The sequence below is a fragment of the Gossypium hirsutum genome, chromosome A08 (assembly GCF_007990345.1).
Source record: "Gossypium hirsutum isolate 1008001.06 chromosome A08, Gossypium_hirsutum_v2.1, whole genome shotgun sequence".
NCBI classification, from domain to species: domain Eukaryota; kingdom Viridiplantae; phylum Streptophyta; class Magnoliopsida; order Malvales; family Malvaceae; genus Gossypium; species Gossypium hirsutum.
The window spans coordinates 104074726-104096398 of NC_053431.1; the positions used below are offsets into that span (position 1 = coordinate 104074726).

Below are 21673 nucleotides of genomic sequence, written 5' to 3' on the forward strand. Positions count from 1 at the left end.
CTTGTAGCATAATGATCGTCCACTCGAATAAAAAATGAAAGGCAAATGTTTTCAGTTTCCATCCTTCAAAGGCGGTAACCAACTCTAGAATGATATTGAACTTTGCCATTAATGATACCACTGGAAATGATTGTATGAAACAGTTATGCTATGTCATCCGTGTCCCTTCCTAATGTTAGGACCGACTTGATTAAGCAACGAACAATAAAAATAGCAGAATAAATTGAAAAATTGAACACACAAATTTAACGTGAAAAAACCCTCCAAAGAGGATAAAAAACCACAGGCAAAGATAATTTTACTATAATGGCAAAAGAACGAAGAGTACAAAAGATGAAAATAAAGACTAAATCTCGAAAACTGAAAATAAAAAACCCTCAAAACGTAAACACAAAATTCTCTAAATGTGTTATGAGTTCTAATCTCTAATTAGTGTATCTTTCTAAGGTTGTAAAAAAACCTATATATAGGCTAAATTCATAGGTCAAATAATAATAAAATAATCTAAACTAATCAGTGTTTAATTGAAACAAGTAAACAGAGTTTAACTGAAAGATTATTTTTCAAATTTAACTGAAAATAAGAGTCATATTTAACAAATCTCCACCTTGACTCATATTTCCACAATGCCATTGTAATAGGCCCATTTCGCCCGGGACCATTGGAATAAAAAATAGAAATTAAAAACCAAAAATAAAACAAAAATAAAAAAAACCTCAAAAATAATAAAGGTCCATTAGTCCAATTACATAAAATAAACACCCAACCCAATTACCAAAATAACCCATGACCCGATAAGCCCTAAAACTCGAGGCCCAATACACCCAAAATTATCTCAGCAGCACTAGAAGCTTCTGGAACGTGCCAGAATAGGCCAGAGAATTGGGACTCCAACGAGTGGCTCCTTGCACGGCCTCCTCCACACGCCTCCTCTGTATGGCCGAATTTGCACAAGAATATACCAGAAGAATTACTAACAGAATACAACAAATAATGTAATTTTTATTTTTATTTTTTATTCCAAAAATCAGGCTATAAGAAGCCATTGATTTCGTCCCTGTAATTTTACACGCACAAGCGAAAGTACACACGCATATTGAATACCAAAGAGTAAGAAAAATTACCAAGAGGTGATTTCCCAAACATTTTCTTCTTTCGTTTTTTAATTAGCATATAATTTTGGTATAGAAATACAAAGAGAAAACACCTGAATCGACACCAATGAAAGCCTACATCTCATATATGGATACGGGCGAGGGTCGAACATCGTTGAATTCGGGTTCATTTTTTTAATTTTGTTCTGTTTTTAAAAAAAAAAGAAAAATAGTGGATTCAAACATTTTGCGAAGGAAAAAGAAAAAGGAAAGTATCTTACCACATTTTCATGGACGTGGCATGGATCTATTCATGGTGGTATACTATCGATTGCCAAACAAAATGGTGAATCCGGCAGATGTTAAGAACCCTAGCATTTTTAATTTTGGGGCTGTGGTTCTTTGTTTGGAAGGTTGGCAGTATTTGGGACGAAAGGATGAAAAAAGGGTTTTAAATTCATTGTGCAAAAAAGGCGCCGTTCCATGCTTTGAGGATCCGCGCGCTAGCCTGTTGGAATACCCGGATCCGCGCCTTGTCCTTTTAAATGGTCAAATTCCGCAGTGGGTCCTTCTTTCTGTGCAAAGCCCTCAAATGCATCCAGATTTCCTACTTTGTTTTTTAAAATTTAGCTCTAGAATTTGTGCATTTTTCACCTTGATCCGCGGTTCAATGCAGCATTATAGGCGCGGGATATTTTCAATACCAGTCCCCACATGTTTGTGCGCATGGCACATTGATCTTATTTTTATTTTATTTCATTTGTAAATTGTTTCTCCTGTTTCAATTTTGTTTCAATTAAGTCTTATTTCTTTATTTTACTGCACATACATTTTTTTACATGCTTAATCATTGGTTGTGATATTTTGTGTTGTTTTGATAGCTGAATTTTGTAATCTTTTCTGTTTTTGTTCTATTATTTTAATAATTAGTGTATTATTTGAAGTAAAAATCATTTTGGTTTATGTATGCTATTAATTCTATGCTTTTTACATATCTTAATGTTTATGTTCTTTTTGAGAATTTCATCTATTTTATATATCATTTAAATTGTTATTAAACGTATATTTAATACTTACATGGATTATGGAAGTCATATTGTTTTTTATTGATGTAGTTTTTAATAGAGTTGAATATAGTTATGTTTTTAAATTTATTAAATATATAATAAAATTAAGTCAATCTTAGAATTCATATTTTAATTCAATATTATTTTGGACATACAATTATTTCTAAAATTTCTTCATATGTACATTACCCATATTAAATCATTCTTCCTATAGTACATGTTATTATGTTCGTATAACTTTATGTAAATATTTTTTTATGTATATATTTTCTTTTCAAGTTATTTATGTGTATAACATATTTATTTTAAGGACCATATTTTAAATCATATAATTTATTTATTGTATACACTCTCATATTTTATTATCCTTATACATGTATTATTTATATATGTTTCATCAATCCAAATTAATTTATTACATGTAAAATTATGTTATATATTATTTGTTTTAAAATTTCCCTTTATAAATATAGCTTTATGAATATACATCACTAAATTTATGTATTTTGTACACATAGTGTTTTACCTTTTTGTGTGTATGATTAGAATTTTTTTTAAAAGATTCGTTACATGCATAATTTATATATTTACTTATTTTTTTATATACATTATTAATTTCATGACATCTTTTACCAATAATTATTTCTAAATTTATTTATATATACATGTTTTACAAATTTGCTATGTACATTATATCTTATCATGTGTTGTATTTGTCTTTTATATTCTATATATTATTTAAGTTATTATGTACAGTGTAAATATCTAAATGAAATTGTGTTTAAAATATTTTGCATATTATTCGATTCAAATGTTTTGTTTTGCAATATTTATTTTAAATAAATCCCTAGTTTTTATACAAGTTTGTCAACTTATAATATGTGTTAATTAATTCGTCAATTTTAAAATGTCCTATACTATACTAAGTTCTAATTCCATTGCATTTTGTACATATTTATGGATAATTTTATATTATGTCATGTTAATTATTGTTGTATATCATTTTATTGATTGTTCATCAGCCATGATTAAGAATTTGTCACATTTTACTTAGAATAGTTGTACATAATTGTGGATTTGTTAATAGTGACTTGTTGTGTCCTGTTATTTCATGTTTATAAATTCTTTCCCATGCAAACGTTTTGTTAGAATTGTGTGACCCAAATTCTAAGAGATTGCTTGCAAGTCAAGTTAAACAAAAATATATTTTCTTTCTAGAAGATTTAGTATTTATTAGTATAATATATTTAGCATTTATTAGTATAGTTTATTTGACTTGCTAATTTAGCCTATAAATAGGCTCCTTTACAATCTTAGAATTATATGAGACACCCATTAGATTAGAACTCATAACACATTCAGAGAATTTTGTGTTTACGTTTGAGGGTTCTTTGTTTTTCGGGTTTTTGGGGTTTAGTTTTTATCTCCATCTTTTGTACTCTTCATTCTTTTGCCATTATAGTAAAATTATCTTTGCCCGTGGTTTTTTATCCTCTTTTGAGGGGTTTTTCCACGTTAAATTTGTGTGTTCATCTTCTCAATTTCTTCTACTATTTTTACTTGTTCGTTGCTTATTCGGGACGATCCTAACAAGTGGTATCAGAGCTAGTTTAACTTTCATAGATCAGCCCGGTCAGAGATGGCAGCAACAAGGTTTGAAATTGAGAAGTTCGATGGTGAGACAAATTTCAATCTGTGGCAAGTTCGGATGATGGCAATTCTAGTTCAAAATGGCTTGAAAAAGGTTGTTACAGGAAAAAAGCCTGAGAATCTAAATCAAACAGAATGGGAAGAGCTTGATGAAAAGGCCTTGTCTGCAATCCAGTTGTGCCTCGCGAATACAGTATTGCAGGAGGTATTGATGGAGAAGACCTCATTCGCCTTGTGGAAAAGGTTAGAAACTCTTTATGCGACTAAGTCTCTGGCTAACCGTTTAGTGTTGAAACAACGTCTATTTACGTTTCGCATGAACGAAGGTGAGCTTCTTAAAGATCACATCAGTCAATTCATTACTCTTTTAAATGATTTAAAGAACGTTGAGGTTCATATTGACGATGAAGATCAAGCTATGCTATTATTGTGCTCTTTACCCTCTTCATACAAGTCTTTCAGGGAGACCCTGATTTATGGCAGAGACAAACTCTCGTTCAAAGATGTGAAGGGTCATTTGTTGAGTAGAGACAAACTCGACAATGAGTTTGATTTGAATAGCAAAGCAGATAGACAAGCTTCCGTTTTGGTAGCATCAAAGAAACGAGACAAAAGGTGTCGCTATTGCAAAAAGTTAGGTCACGTCAAAGTAGATTGTTATAAACTGCGAAATAAAAGAGCTGCTGAGAGTAACGAGGAAGATGTAGCTGGTGCTAATTTGGTCGATGAAGGCGGTGATGATTTCTTGTTAGTGTCAACGAGCGATAACTCCAAGCTTACGTCTGAGTGGATCCTAGATTCAGGATGTTCTTTCCACATGTGTCCCAATAGAGAATGGTTCTCCACATACAGTTCAGTTGAAGGTGGAGTTGTGCACATGGGAAACGATTCATCTAGTAAAATAATCGGTATTGGTACTGTTAAAATTAGGATACACGATGGGACGATTAGGACACTCTCAGATGTCAGGTATGTACCTGATTTACGAAAGAATCTCATCTCCTTGAGTATTTTAGACTTGAAAGGATACAAAATCAACATCGAGTCGAGCAACATTAAAGTATCTCGTGGAGCTCTCGTTTTGTTAAAAGGTAAAAGAACCGGCAGTCTTTATATTCTGGAAGGTTCTACAGTGACCGGTGAAATCGGACGTCCCTCGTCCGTTACGGAGTCAAAGTCAACTCATTTGAAGCGGAGGCAACTTGGTCATAGGAGGGAAAAAGGTATGACCGTTTCGTTGAAGAGAGGTTCTCTTTTGGATGCAGGTTTTGAAAAGTTAGGGCACTGTATTCGTGAAAATTAGACCCGGGTTAGTTTTGATTTGGCAGTGCACAAGTCAAAGGCTAGAAGTCTTCCAGCTTCTAAGCATAGATTCGACTCAGTTAATTCCCTGCATAATTCAAGATAGGCCCGTGGCGGGTTTTGGCAAAGATGGCATTGAAAGAATTTGTGTCAAGGTGGAGATTGTTAGAATTGTGTGACCCAAATTCTAAGAGATTGCTTGCAAGTCAAGTTAAACAAAAATATATTTTCTTTCTAGAAGATTTAGTATTTATTAGTATAATATATTTAGCATTTATTAGTATAGTTTATTTGACTTGCTAATTTAGCCTATAAATAGGCTCCTTTACAATCTTAGAATTATATGAGACACCCATTAGATTAGAACTCATAACACATTCAGAGAATTTTGTGTTTACGTTTGAGGGTTCTTTGTTTTTCGTGTTTTTGGGGTTTAGTTTTTATCTCCATCTTTTGTACTCTTCATTCTTTTGCCATTATAGTAAAATTATCTTTGCCCGTGGTTTTTTATCCTCTTTTGAGGGGTTTTTCCACGTTAAATTTGTGTGTTTATCTTCTCAATTTCTTCTACTATTTTTACTTGTTCGTTGCTTATTCGGGACGATCCTAACACGTTTTGATACAATTCATTAAGTACTCCATTTTAAAATGGATAAACACATTTTGAGCAAATTTCCAATTTTCTTTAGCATTCAAAAAATTTGAAATAGGGCAATATCCAATATTTGGGGAATTCGAAAAATCATGCTCATTCGTACTGGGTATAATTTTTCAGTGAACTAAATATTTGGATAACCTTTTTATAATTTAGTGTACGAGTTTTCAAAAGTAAAAAATTAATCGTATTTTTAAAGGTATAAAGGATCGTATCCAATCGTACTGGGTATGATACTGCATATCTTTGAAACGAGAGATTTTTTTACCACTAATTTGAACTATTCAAACATTTTAAAAAAGAATCATACTTTGAAAAATCTTTTCTTTAAAAAAAAAACCTTTTGGTATAAGGACAGCATCAAATCAATTTGGTACCAATTTTTGGGCGTAATGAGGGTGCTAACCCTTCCTCATGCGTAACTGACTCCCGAACTGGTTTTTTTATTTTACATGAACCAAATTTATTTTTCATAGAATAAAATGTTTTAGTAGGTGGCCCAATCACAACTAAATCAAAATATTGGTGGCGACTCCACATTTTTTGTTTTTCAAAAGTCGATCCCCATTGTTTTCAAAATAAAAAGGGTTTCGACAACCATTTTTGCCAAAGCCCGCCACTAGCCTATCTTGAACTATGCAGGGATTTAACTAAGTCGAATTTGTGCTTAGAAACTGGAAGACTTTTAGCCTTTGACTTGTACACTGCCAAATCAAAACTAACTCGGGTCTGATTTTCACGAACACAGTAACCTGCATTCAAGAGAGAACCTCTCTTTAACAAAACGATCATACCTTTTCCCTTTTATGACCAAGTTGCCTCTGCTCCAAACAAGTTGACTTCAACTCCGTAATGGACGAGGGACGTCCGATTTTATCGGTCACTGTATAACCTTCTAGAATATAAAGACTGTCGGTTCTTTTACCTTTTAACAAAACGAGAGCTCCATGAGATACTTTAATGCCGCTCGACTTGATGTTGATTTTGCATCATTTCAAGTCTAAAATACTCAAGGAGATGAGATTCTTTCGTAAATCAGGTACATACCTGACATCTGAGAGTGTCCTAATCGTCCCATCGTGCATCTTAATTTTAACAGTACCAATACCAATTACCTTACTAGATGAATCGTTTCTCATGCGCACAACTCCATATTCAACCGAACTGTATGTGGAGAACCATTCTCTATTGGGACACATGCAGAAAGAACATCCTGAATCTAGGATCCACTCGGATGTGAGCTTGGAGTTATCGCTTGTTGACACTAACAAGAAATCATCATCATTTTTATAGGCCAAATTAGCACCAGCTACATCTTCCTCGCTACTCTCAACAACTCTTTTATTTCGTAGTTTATAACAATTTGCTTTGACGTGACTAACCTTTTACAATAGCGACACATTTTGTCTCGTTTCTTTGATGTTACCAAAGCGGAAGCTTGCCTATCTATCTTGCTATCCAAATGAAGCTCATTGTTGAGTTTGTCTCTACTCAACAAATGACCCTTCACATCTTCAAACGAGAGTTTGTCTCTGCCATAAATTAGGGTCTCCCTGAAAGACTTGTATGAATGAGGTAAATAGCACAATAATAGCATAGCTTGATCTTCATCATCAATGTGAACCTCAACGTTATTTAAATCATTTAAAAGAGTAATGAATTGACTGATGTGATCTCTAAGAAGCTCACCTTCGTTCATGCGAAACGTAAATAAACGTTGTTTCAACACTAAAGGGTTAGCTAGAGACTTAGTCGCATAAAGAGTTTCTAACATTTTCCATAAGGTAGATAAGGTCTTCTCTATCAATACCTCCTGCAATACCATATTCACGAGGCATAACTAGATTGCAGACAAAGTCTTTTCATCAAGCTCTTCCCATTCTGTTTTTTTTAGATTCTCAGGCTTTTTCCCAGTAACAACCTTTTTCAAACCAGATTGAATTAGAATTGTCATCATCCGAACTTGCCACAGATTGAAATTTGTCTCACCATCGAACTTCTCAATTTCAAACCTTGTTGTTTCCATCTCTGAATGAGTTGATCTATGAAAATTGAACTAGCTCTGATACCACTTGTTAGGATCGACCCGATTAAACAACGAACAATAAAAATAGCAGAATAAATTGAGAAATTGAACACACAAATTTAACGTGGAAAAACCCCTCCAAAGAGGATAAAAAATCACGGGCAAAGATAATTCTACTATAATGGCAAAAGAACGAAGAGTACAAAAGATGGAGATAAAGACTAAATCCCGAAAACCCGAAAATAAAGAACCTTCAAAACGTAAACACAAAATTCTCTAAATGTGTTATGAGTTCTAATCTCTAATGGGTGTATCTTTCTAAGGTTGTAAAAGAGCCTATTTATAGGCTAAATTCATAGGTCAAATATAATAAAATAATCTAAACTAATCAGTGTTTGATTGAAACAAGTAAACAGAGGTTAACTGAAAGATTATTTTTTAAATTTGACTGAAAATAAGAGTCATATTTAACACCCAAACAATTAATGACAAGTCAGCTAATTTTTACATGTCATTTACACATCATTTGATTAGATTTTTTAATCATTTAATGACATATCTCATTTACACCTCATTTAATTAGATTTTTTAATCACAAATCCCTAAAATCTCAATTAAAAATTACTCAACCCTAATAAAAATTCTATCTTCCTTGCTGCTATTATTTTTTTTGGCAACTGCTTTGTTGCTTCACGTCTCTGCCCTGCTATTCTTTTTTTCCAGCAACTGTTTTGCTGCTGATTTGCTTTGGTTTCTATATTCCCTAATAAAAATTCTATCTTCACGTCTCTGCCCTGCTACCCTGCTGTCATTATTTTTTTCGGCAATTGCTTTGCTGCCCATCTGTTATTTTTTTCAGCAACTGCTTTGCTGTTGATTTGCTTTGGTTTTTCAGCGTGGCTACTGCAATTTATTTTACAGGTGAGGTTTTCTTCTTCTTCTTTTTTTCTATTATACTAAAATAGATAGGAGAGCAAGAAAGTCAATGCTAGTTCTTAATAATTAAATGAATAGTTTAAACTATTCTTTAACAGAAAACAAAGATCTAATCTTTAGGCAGCTTTTCATGTAATACAATATAATTAAATAGTTTTAGATAAAATTAGTAAATTCTAGCATTATGCTCAATTGGATCAACATGTTAGGTTATTCAAGGCTTGTTGGGTGATTTAGTTTGGGATGTTAAGTATCTCCACTTGATTTTCATTTGTTTGAAATATAGTTCTATTTAGATTCTTTGAAATAATTGTGATTTTTAATAATAATTACTTAGCGTACTGAAAAAAAAATTATTTGATTTTTAAGCTGTGTTTTTATTATATTTTAATTGTTCTTTTAAATTTTTTAATGATTTCTTGTATTATCATGATTTTTTTTATTATATATTAAAATTTATTCTCAGGTTTTGTTAATTTATAATTTTCATTTATGGAGACAAATCAAGATGAAATAGTTCATCTTGTCGGGAAACAAGATAATTTTGTTGAAGAAATAAAAGTGGGACTGAAAGTGCATTCCAAAAAAAAGGCTTACAATCTTTATAATCAGTTTGCTTTGAGTAAGGGGTTTAGTATTCGAAGAGGAAATAAGAGACGAAGTATGACTGAACCTATAAGACAACGTGAATTTTTATGCTCGAAATCTGGGTATCATGAACACGAAGATATTGGCAAAGTGAAAAAATTTAATCGTCTAGAGACAAGGACAGGTTATCAACCTAAAATTCGTTTTACAATAGAAAAATGTATTTTGGTTGTTTCTTACTTTAATGATTATCATAATCACCACTTAGCAACTTCAGAAGAAAGAATTAATTTAAAATCAGGAAGAAAAATTTTGGAAGGACATGGAGATGTTATTCGTTCAATGGTTGCTGCAGGAATTAAACAAACAAGTTCATATTCATTTCTCAGGAAGGAGATTGGGTTTGAAAATATTACATTTACCAAATGAGATTGTCATAATTTCTTGCGAATTGAAAGAGAGAAACTGATTGAAGCAGGGGATGCACAGAGCATTATCAATTTTTTCAAATATAAGCAAGCTGAAAACCCTATATTTTTCTATTCAATGCAAGTGGACCAGAATAATCGACTAGCTAATTTTTTTTAGAGATGGAAGATCAAAATTGGATTACGATTTTTTTGAAGGTTCTTGCGTTTGATACCACGTATAGAACCAATAAGTACAATTTGGTTTGTGCTCCATTTGTCGGAATCAACAATCACTAGAATACTGTTTTGTTCGGTTGTGTTTTTTTATCGAATGAAACCACTGAGTCATTTACTTGGCTATTTGAAAAATTTTTAAAAGCCATGGGCCATTGACAACTGAAGAGTATTCTTACTAATCAAGATCAAGCGATGATGAAAGTAGTAGAGATTGTCCTCCCAGAATCTTCTCATAGATTATACATGTGGCATATTTCAAATGATGCTAAACAACATCTTGCTAGTCGTTTTGTCAATGCTGAGTTTAAAGTACAATTTAATAAATACTTTTATGGATGTGAAAGTGAAACAAAGTTTGAATCAAGTTGAGCTACCATGATTGAAAATTTTGAACTTCAAAATCATGCTTTGGCTTAAGAGGCTATATGAACTTCGCGCAAAATGGTGCCCTTCCTTTAGCATAGATATTTTTTGGCTCGAATTAGATCCACCCAAAGAAGCGAAAGTATGAATAGCATATTACATCAGATTATGAATTGCTCTTTATCTCTTATTCATGTTATACAACATTATGAGGAAAAGGAAAAAGAATTTCGCCAGATAGAGTTAAATCAATATTTTCAATGTAAAAATAGAATACCAAACAAAGTTAATGGATGTGGGATTTTGAACCATGCATCCAATGTTTACACTCTTGCTATGTTTAAAAGGTTTGAAGAGGAGTTGATGGATTGCATAGGCTTGAATTGTTTTGAATTTAGTAACATCAAAAATATTTCTTTATATCATGTGACTGAAGATGGACGTGAAAGAATTTACTGTGTGGAGTTTGATGTTCCAAATAGCATTGTCTCATATAATTGTAACATGTTTGAAAGTCTTGGATTACTTTGTCGTCATGCTTTATGGGTTTTTCTTATGAATAACATTAAAGAGATACCTAAAAATATATATACCTAAAAAATATATACTTAGGAGATGGACAAAAAAAGCAAAGTCGTTGCTGGCAAGTGATTTTAGAGCCTCATCAGCACATAAAGAAAAATCTAGTTGTTTATTGCGCCTCAATGAGTTGAATCATATCGGTTACAACCTTTTTGAAGAATGTTCATTGACTCCTAAGTGTACTCAAATTGTCAAAGAAAAACTATTTGAGGCATTGCACTTAGTTGAAAAGGAGATGGCAACTATGCAACAAGCTAATGATTTGGAAATTTCAAAGCATACATCTTTGCAAGATGCTATCAATGATGGCAATGGGAGATCAAGTGAAAAATTAATGTTTGATCTTGTATGTGTCAAAACAAAGGGTTCAAGAAATTCTCGAATGAAAAGCCAATTCGAGAAAAAAAAAACAAAGAAGGCAATGCTCTCTCAAGTTTTAAAAGATAAGGAGAAAATATCAAGTGAGTATGCTTTCCTTTATTATTATATTTGCATCTATTTGTTATGTTATTTAATTAATTTATGTCTTGAATTTAACAAATAATTTTTATTTTGACCAAGGGAAACAAAACAAATCACTTATGCACGAAGGTTCTCCAATAGTGCCTCTCCCAATGGAGTCTCAAACTTATGGTTATTCTTCCTATCATCAAATCCCAATGTTAATGACTCTAAACTACCATAATCACTTTTTTCATCCTCTACAAGTATTGATTGAATGCATTATTCTTTTTAAATGTCAAAAGTCGTAAATATTTAAGTACATGTATTGTAAAAATATTTTTATGTTGGATTTTTATTCAAATTGGAGGTTCAATTCTTCATCTAACATGAGTTATACTAAATTGCTGGAAGAGAATGATCCATACCTATTCAAGACTCAAGTAATATGTTTTTACTTATATTGTCACAAATTATTATATATATAATTCAAGGGTTTATCTAATAGTATAAAACTTTTAATGCAGGAACATTTCTCAAATGGTTTAGAATCTCAAAAAGACTGATGATAATTCATGAAAAAGACTTCAATTTTATTATTATTTGTAATTCTTTTATAATGTTTTGAGAATAATACTATTATATGGTTTTTATAGTGTTATCTTTTATTTTGTTTTAGTTATTATTTAATATGGAATAAGTTCAATCAATATTTTTGTATGTATATTGTTTTGGTAATTTGATGTATTTTTTATTCTATCATTTGCTTTTTATGTTGGATTATCAAAGGTGCTTATAAATCATTGAAAATATTAATTTTAGATTATTTATTCTATTTTCGATCAGTTATCTAAACAAAGATCATGTTACTTCAATAATAACTAATTAATTTTTTTATACAATTGAATAAGTAAATTGCAATGAGGAAAGGAGGAAAGATTTACAAATATAGAGATTGAACCTTGAACCTCATCTCAATTAACTTAAAATCTGCACAAATTTATCGCTGAGCAAGTGAAACATCCACAATAACCAATTAGTTGCTATATTAAATCGATTGCTGAACAGAATAGCCAAAATCGAAGCTTAACTAAATATGCACAATATCAACACTTAATTTGTTTGTAAACTGAATCACAATTATAAACATTATAGCAGTTTGTTTTTGAAGGTGACCTTTCTAAAACTTACAATTTCATTGAAACATCACCAGAAACTTGAAGAGAACAAAGGCAGAGTAATAGTTATTATAGGCACTTGCTTAGCTGTACCGTTCTTGTTGCTCTTTGCTGGAGTTTGCTAGAGTTTGGTGACTTTATTGACAAATTCTTCCATCATGCAAACACTGGCGAAAATCGAGTGTAAGAGCTGTGGACCGAGTTGCTCTAGCAAGAGCAGGAAGAGCAAACCAATGAAGAAATTAATTACTTAAAGAGCAATATAAAAGCAACCAAGAAAGAGAACATTAGAAGATAGCAATAAGATTCTCTATTTCTATTTTGTTTTCTAATAATTTCATATCCTAGCTTGCGGAGTTGTGAAAGTTGTCACAATCTTTTCGGGCAAATGATATGGAAGAGAAAGAGGAAAAGAAAAGAAGAGAAAATTACCCAGTGCACTGACATACAGAGCGCCATAGCTTTTGCCCAGATTCGATTAGGGAAGATTTCAGGTAGAAGGAGACTTGGAATAGGACCAACTCCCAGTGCAAATGTTAAGACGAACCTGCATGTTGTAATCCATATCCAAAAATCAATCTCTATTGCCTTCCAGCAATCAATGCTGACATTTGTCATGGGCAATTTATAGTTTCCACAATCAATAGCATGATCAATTACTAAAAGTTCCGCCTCAGTGGTTGATAGTGAACATATATAAAAACGACTAATATTAGATATATTGGTAATTTTTTCATCATTTTCAAGCCATCAATTCCACTTCTAGGTTGTTGCTTTTTCCAATGGTCAGGATCTCAGGTTCGAGAACCCAAACACAATGAACTTACAACCAAGATTTCCAACTTACAAAAAATAATAACAGTAGGGGTTGCATAGAAACCAAAGCAAATCAGCAGCAAAGCAGTTGCTGGAAAAAAAATAACAGCAGGGTAGAGATGTGAAGCAGCAAAGCAGTTGTCGAAAAAAATTATAGCAGCAGGGCAGCAGGGCAGAGACGTGAAGATAGAATTTTTATTAGGGAAGATAGAATTTTTATTAGGGTTGAGTAACTTTTAATAGGGATTTTAGAGATTTGTGATTAAAAAATCTAATTAAATGAGGTGTAAATGAGATATGTCATTAAATGATTAAAAAATCTAATCAAATGAGATATAAATGACATGTAAAAATCAGCTGACATGTCATTAATTGATTAAGAAGGGACAGGATGATGTGGCTTAACTGTTTCATACAATCCTTCTCCTGATACCACATATAAACTGACATCATTTAGGCATTCTACAATACAAAGATTGGGCTCCAAAAATTTTAAATTATGTCAGATCGAGAGAATTCAACTTATCGACTATTAAAAAAAATCACAAAAGAATAATATTAATTTTACAAAATCTTAAAAAAATTTAGCACAAAAATTAAAAAAGATTTAAGTTGAAGATTTCACCATATTGACGATGTAGTTAACAATGTGTTCGGCTATTTTTTCCAAAACACAAGCAATAAAAAATAGTTTTTCTAAAAATGTTTGAGCAAATTTTGAGTGGGAAGAAAGGAGGAATATTTGAGCTTTTATAGGATAGTAGTTAACAACCATAAAAGTCGTCTTTCATTGTATTTAATTTGGTTAGTTGATTGGTCCAACAATTAAAAAAATTTCATGGTCAAACCTCTCAACCCTAAACTTGCTTCTTCATGTGATGAGGTAGTTTGTACGTACATTATAGGGTTAACTCCTTACATGTGTGATATAAATTAATGTATTTGATATAACATTGAGTTAGATATTTGTGGGTGTCAAAATAATGCTAAAAAATCATATTCTGAAAAATAAATTTCTTACACACATAATAATAAATAATATTAAATTTTATATTATAAACCTATAAAAACAAATAATTGCATAAATAATGGTAAAGTATACACCCCATTATTCGCTCGTTAAAGTCTAAAAAAATCCATACTCTCTAAATAGAAAGAAAAGCAAAACAGAAAATAGACAATAAACAACAGATATTAGGTATGGACACATGACATTATCTGTAACAACATCTTTCGTCCATTTTCCATAAATCAAAGTCCAAGGTCCAAACATGCACGGCAAAATCTCTCTTGCCACTTGACATGATGTGTTGTTTGACTTTGCATTGACCACATTTATTTCTCCTTCAATGCTGAAAAGACTTACCGTTCCTTTTCTATTTAGCATCTCAGTCCCCCAGTTAACAGTGTTAAGATTCTTGGTTCAACTTATTCTTCCTTCATTTTCTCGCTAAACAAACAAAATCAAAATGTGGGGGTGAATAATTTCAAGGTGATGCATGTCCTTTTCATAGCCATTACTCCTTCTCTTTCCCCATAAATGTTTCCATGTCCTATCTCTGATAGAATCTGCCATTAATGGTTTTTCCTTTTCATCTTCACTGCCCTCTCTTTGTTTTGTTTTATTTTTTTTCAATTTCATTTTATTTTCCAGTTCTATGCAACTAATAAAAGAAACACCTCAAAAGAAGGAACGCCCCCCACCCTCATTTACTCTCTTCACTGTTGTTTTTTGTCATTATTTTTCTGTCTCAATGATGAATTTTCAAGGTTCAGGTTTCTTTAATGTTTATGATGTATTCGTCAACCATCAATAGTTTCACTGTTGTTTTTTTAGCAACAGAAGCCAGCTTGAAACTCACTGATGATGGCATCGCATCCCCACTTCATATCGTATTTATTTCTTTGATAATCACTTTCGATTTGCCTAGATAAGATCAAAACTCGCATTTAAAGCAGATCTCTCTTACACTCTCTCTTGTTCAATTTCTTTATATGATTTAACTTCACAACACACTTGTCACTCAAAAATCACAAAAACTCAGTGAACTCAGTGAAGTTACTATATAAAAAAAAATCATGCCCATGTTTTATTATGTTGAATTTAGTGTTTAGTGTGAAGGTGATTGTGGCTTGAAAACAGTATTCATAAAAGGAACAAAAAAAAAAAGATGGGGAGGGCACCATGTTGTGACAAGAAGGGGTTAAAGAAAGGGCCATGGGCACCTGAAGAAGATGAGATCCTTACAAATTACATCAAGAAACATGGCCATGGAGGCTGGCGATCTCTTCCAAAACTTGCAGGTTTTTTTTGCTCACCTTTTTGGCCTTATGATTTGAGTTCCAAGAAAACCCTTTTTTATTCTTCTTCTTCTTTAAAAGCATTTTGGAAGTTTTCCTTCAGGACCAAAGGGGAGTTCATTCGGGTTTCCTATACCCTAGTATATAATTGGGTTTCGTTGTTTTTTTGCGTTTACTGATATTTCAAGTTGATGGGCGTGTTTTGATTTAGAGCTAAGTGGAACTTGGTGTGCCATTTCTCTGTTGGCTTATGTTTAAATTCATGGGGGTTTACAGGTCTTCTTCGGTGCGGCAAGAGTTGCAGGCTTCGATGGACGAACTATTTAAGACCAGACATAAAACGGGGTCCCTTTACCCTTGAAGAGGAGAAGCTTGTCATTCAGCTTCATGCCATTCTTGGAAATAGGTATTTCTTTCTTTTATAGCTGGGATTTTATTAGCTTTCTTTAGAATACGAAACAGACTTGTGGGTATCGGGGGAGTAAAATTGGGTTAAATTTGAGTATACTTAGGGATATTCAGATAATCGAATATTAATATCCATACTTAGAGATAGATGGCAACTCAGTTAAGAAATGACTGCGGATTCATTTTTGTATAAAATACCAAATATTATTACATATTTTATCATTTTATAATTTCATGTAAAATCTAAATAAAAAATACATTTATTATTTTAGCTAAAATATTATTTTATATGTATTTGTTATATGATTTTTTAATAACATTTAACCAAAAAAAAAATAATGAAATCTAGACGGATGGTGAATTTGTGGCTTTTTAACTGAATAGCATATGATGAATTTCAGGTGGGCGGCCATTGCTGCTCAGTTTCCGAGAAGAACGGATAATGAGATTAAGAACCTATGGAACACTCACCTCAAGAAACGACTGCTTTGTCTGGGTCTCGATCCACAAACTCACAAGCCCTTTACCCCTTGCGGCGGTCCAACCGTAGCTGCCCCGACGTCTCCCGCCACTCGCCACATGGCTCAATGGGAGAGCGCTAGGCTCGAAGCGGAGGCTCGCCTTTCTAAGGAGTCATTGCAAACAAATTCGCCACCAATTGCAAAACCGGACTCTGATCATTTTCTACGGTTATGGAATTCGGAAGTCGGTGAATCGTTCCGGAAGATAAATACGGAATATAAAACTGTGTATCCTTGTCCAAGCCCAATATCGCAGACATCTTCATCAGCAAAATGTGGATCGGTTTCGGCCGTCACGATGGATGTTTGCCCCAACATAGCAGGGTCCTTGAACCCTGCAAGCAATCCAATCGAGGAAACAGAGTGCAAGAGCTTCGTCAAGTCTTGCATTGAGGAACGATCGGATTCGTCGTGTTCGAGCGAGTCCGAAGATTCATCCGACACTGCACTGCAATTGCTGTTGGATTTCCCCATTAACAATGACATGAGTTTCTTGGAAAATTGTTGATAGTGTAGGCATGATATGATTGATATAATGTTTGCCTGAATTTTGGTTTGGCTTATAGTGCCAAAGGTAGGTTATTGCCTAGTGGCTCAACTTTTTTGGTATGCTAGGTGATTAAACCATTGAAAGAAGTTTATTAATATTATATATGGTAGTAGTAAATATGAATATTATTATGAAAGCCAAATGATGCTTTTTTACTTAAGCTATTTCAGGGCGTGCATTTCACGTAACTGTATCCACTAAATGCCCTGTTTCCTTGGCCTGAAATTCGAGTCAACAAGGACGACAATTGGAGTGGAAACCTAACTCATCATTTAGCGTCGGAAATGACTTAACGTAAAATAAATCTTTACCTTTTCAAAAATATTAGTCAAACTTATTTATATTTTTATATAAAAATTAATTTAAATAAAAGTCTAATTTTTAGGCACCAATAAAATAATATTTCATCATTCAATTTGAAAGATAATAAAATATTATTATACATTTATCTATATTTACTATATTTTTTAACTTAATTTAACTTTAATTAAAGTACTTAAAATAATTAATTTTTAAAATTATAAACAAACATTTTTTTTTACAATTTTTAATCATTTTGTTTTCTTAGGAATTAATATTTTTTTATTTTTATAAAACCAATTTAAAAAAAATAGTTTCTAGATGGTGGATTTTTTTTCTTTTATTTTAAATTGTTTTCTATTTCATGTTATATCTTTTTAAAAGTAAAAGTTATATTGCATTAAATCTTCAATAATAAGAATTGTGTAAAATTTAAAGTTTCTTTGTTATTTGATTTTTTTATTTTTGTTACTTATTTTTTTTATTTTTTTAAAAAAAAATTAGAGTTGGAGAGTAGATTGAATATGGATTGGTGTATAATACTAATTTCATATTTTTAAAATTTGATGATATAGCGAAATTTTATTGGTGCTTAAAAATTAAGATTTTTAGGATGATCCTAACATAAGTTATTTCTAAATATTAATAATTTCATTATTAGAAAGTGTAGATATTTAATTATTTATATTTAATAATATAATAAATTATTAATATAAATTATTCAATATTACAATTTTATTTTATAAGAAATTTTAAACATAATAATTTTAAAGTTTAAATAATATTCTTCATATATTATTAACAAATTTATATTAATAATAAATATTTTACAATATAAAGATTAAAATTATGCCATAAGTCCATGTACTCTTCATAAATTTGGAATTTAGTCATTGTACTTTTATTTTTAGAAAGTTAGTCTATTTACTTTTCAAATTTCAAAATTCGAGTCCAATTGTTAATAATGTTAATTTTTTTAATTTGCTGATGTGACATTTTTAAATAAAAATACTCACTTGGTAATCATGTAACTAAAAAATGACCTTTATAATAAACCTGAATTTTAACAAAATAATTTTAATAGTGTTAATAGCTAGATCTAAATTTTGAAATCTAAAAAGTAAGACTAAATTCTCAAAAATAAAAGTACAAGGGCTAAATTCCAAATTTAATAAGAGTATAAGGACTTATGACATATTTTAACTTAGTATAAAATATTAATATTTTAATTATATAAATATGAGTATTTATTTAAATCATGCTTAGCTTCATTTATCCCTTCCAACTTTAACATGTCAATATGCACCCTTATATGTGTAATTTAAATTAAGTTTTAATTAGGCATTATTTGTTATTAAGTTTATATATGATATTATTATTACAAAAAGAAATTATACTATGATATTTTTGTAATAAATATTTTTGTGTTGTGTTTGTTTTACTAAAAACAACTTTTAGAAAATGATTTCAAAAAAATTGGCCAAACAAAAAAAATATTTTACGCAGAATCACCCAAACATCAGAAAATATCAAATTTTTCAAAAAAATCAATCTATTTTTCAAAAATTATTTTATAAAAGTTATTTCCAGTGAAATAAACGCAGCCTTAGTTTGAGTCACATATAAAAAACTGCCTTCCATGGTGGCTATGCTGAGCCTTTCGTAGGCGACGGTCTCTCTTTGGGCAAAGGTTTGATAGAGCCTATTTTGTGCCTCTTCTGTCTTCTCCCATGGCTTTTGTCATGCCACATATCGGCTTTTTAATTGTTTCTATCCTTCACTAATTGGTCAAATTAGTCTATAATACTTTTCATCAGGTTAAATATATGTTATAAGTCCATGTACTCTTTATAAATTTAGAATTTAGTCTATATACTTTCATTTTTAAGATTTTAGTCTTTTTACTTTTTAGATTTTAAAATTTAGGTTCAATATTTAACATTGTTATGATTATTTTGTTAAATTAAAGTTAATTCAGGTTTGTTACAACTTCATTTTCTTTAATAACATTGTTACCAAGTGAATTTTTTTTTTATTTCAAAATGTTACACCAAAAAATTTAACATAAAAAATTAATAGTTTTAACAATTGAACTTGGTTTCGATCTGGAAAGCAAAGGGATTAAATTTTTGAAAATAAAAATATAAGGATTAAATTATAAATTATGAAGAGTACAAGGACCTATTGCATATTTATACCCTTTCATTAATGAAAAGAAAGCGTAAAACCGAACAGGTGAAGACTATTGCACAATTACTCGAGCTATAGCGCAACCATCCCTATCCTCCTGCATCACAAGTAGCAGCTCCTCTAGCGGATGTTGCAGTATTTGCAGCCGTATCTCTCGCCCCACTGCCAATTTAGCCAATTGACCCGTCGCCTAGCATTGGCCGGTGGACCTTTGATTCTATTCCTTAACGCTAGAACAACGCTTAAGTTATCCGACTCAATCATTAACCGTCGATATCCCTTTAACACAGTTTTTAATACTAATTCAATCTAATTTTTTTTTAAGATTCAATTGATTTTTTTTTACTAAATACGTTTTAGATCTTTCACTTAAAAATAATAAAATAAATAAAGGAGATTTAAAATTCTATATTAATATTAACTATTTGTTCAAAATGTACAACTCCATTAATTGAAGAGGACAAGTTGAAATATACAGACTGTTGGTGCTGCCGTGTCTGGGTTGAATTTGACTTGTATAATTTCCTTAGATCTTCCCAGAGTTATTTGTGGCGTAGATTATGGTTGGGGCTATTGTTATTGTCATTCACATTCAAATGCAGTGGCTTATGCCGTCAATTATGTCAATATATATATTTCATTTAGAATTAACAAATTTTTCCATAAAAAATATCTTATCTGTTACTTCACATGAAAAGTCTTACTACTTATAGAACAGAAGACGAGTTTGTTGCAGCTGGAGGGTTTTTACGGGATCATAATGGGAGATGGATTATTGGCTTCACTAGTTATTTGGGTAATTGTTCTGCCCTTAATTCTGAGCTTTGGAGCATTCTTAACGGTTGAAACTCGCTTTTGATTGGAGATTTGAAAGAATTTTAATTTAAATAGATAGTATCGAAACAGTTAATATTATTCAAGATGAAGATCGAAAGCATTTTCATTCCGCCTTAATAAGAAGAATCCATTATCTTTTGAAACTCCTCAGTCAATGGAGTATCGATCCAGCATATTCCTCAAGAAGAGAATAAAATAACAGATAGAGTTGTTAAGACTATCCGTAACAGAAAAATTAGGTTAAAATTATTAATAGGCCCCATTGCGATATATTACACTTATTATTTAACTTTTGATTTACATTTCTTTCAAATAAAAAGAATCTTACTACTTAGATTTGAGTGACAGTGCATTAAACCCAAAACAGGTTATGCATTTACATTTATTTAAGCAAATCAAAGTTGCTTCCTTTTTCTTTTTTATGTTAATATGTTGTTTCATTTGGACAAAAGAAATTAATACCCAAAAAATGTCCACTTTGTTTTAGGTATAGGCAACACAAAGCAGAGCCTTAAATTCTGTGTTTTGTTGTAATCCTTTGTTCGGTAGAATAGCAGTAGGAAAAAAAAAACTAATCCTATTCTAAATGAAGGCATTTTAGATGGATATTTTTTTAGTGAGATGTATTTAATTTTTATTATTATTTTATTTTATGTTATAATATCGTTATAGTATTTAATCTAACAGTTACCGATATTTTTATATTAATTATAAATAAATGCACCGGCCATTTAAAATGGCTTAAAATAATTTTAACTAACGCAAAAAATAAATAAATAAAATTTTAGACTGAAATTCGAGAACCGTTGCTCACGACTATGATGTATTGTTTAAAGGAGCAAAAAAAAAATGTGAATGAAAACGTGATAACATCCATCTCCGTTTTAAAAGCAAGAAAAATATTAACCAAAATTAACGTTCTCCTCGATGTAAAATGTGAGACTGTGTGCCTTACCACATGTTTATATGGTCACCAAGTCACGCCTCCTTTGATATTGTTTATTAAATTTAGGCCAGAGTTTTATATATAGTTTAGGATAAATTTTGCTATTAGCCCCTGTACTCTATGAAGTTGTGGATTTAGTACTTGTACTTTAATTTCGTCATTTTTAGTTCTTGTACTTTTTAAACTTTTAAATTTTAGTCTTCACCAAAAATAATAATTGTTAAATTCATTCAATTAAGGTCTATTATTTTCAAAATTTAATGCGACAAACATAT

At 31.2% G+C, this 21673-nt stretch overlaps 1 protein-coding gene and 1 long non-coding RNA gene across 2 annotated transcripts; one reads left to right on the forward strand and one right to left on the reverse strand.

The window, feature by feature from the left end:
- Positions 1 to 543: 543 nt before the first annotated feature.
- Positions 544 to 1965, reverse strand: LOC107934300 (uncharacterized). Its single transcript, XR_001693861.2, has 2 exons — positions 1376 to 1965; positions 544 to 932 (listed from the first exon to the last, which is right to left on the reverse strand). It is a non-coding gene; the product is annotated as an uncharacterized lncRNA (long non-coding RNA).
- A 12651-nt stretch (positions 1966 to 14616) lies between these two features.
- On the forward strand, positions 14617 to 17225 carry LOC107934297 (transcription factor MYB17). The gene is made up of 3 exons (XM_016866679.2): positions 14617 to 15649; positions 15923 to 16052; positions 16456 to 17225. Exons 1-3 carry the CDS (start codon positions 15517 to 15519, stop codon positions 17081 to 17083), a joined length of 891 nt encoding a protein of 296 aa, XP_016722168.1. The 5' UTR covers positions 14617 to 15516; the 3' UTR covers positions 17084 to 17225.
- The last annotated feature ends 4448 nt before the right edge of the window (positions 17226 to 21673 follow it).

Excerpts from the sequence above, each read along its gene's own strand:
- LOC107934297 (XM_016866679.2), top strand. The coding sequence starts at position 15,517 with ATGGGGAGGGCACCATGTTGTGACAAGAAGGGGTTAAAGAAAGGGCCA. Across the intron at positions 15,650-15,922 it reads ATCTCTTCCAAAACTTGCAG|GTCTTCTTCGGTGCGGCAAG; the intron begins GTTTTTTTTGCT and ends GGGGGTTTACAG. Across the intron at positions 16,053-16,455 it reads CATGCCATTCTTGGAAATAG|GTGGGCGGCCATTGCTGCTC; the intron begins GTATTTCTTTCT and ends GATGAATTTCAG.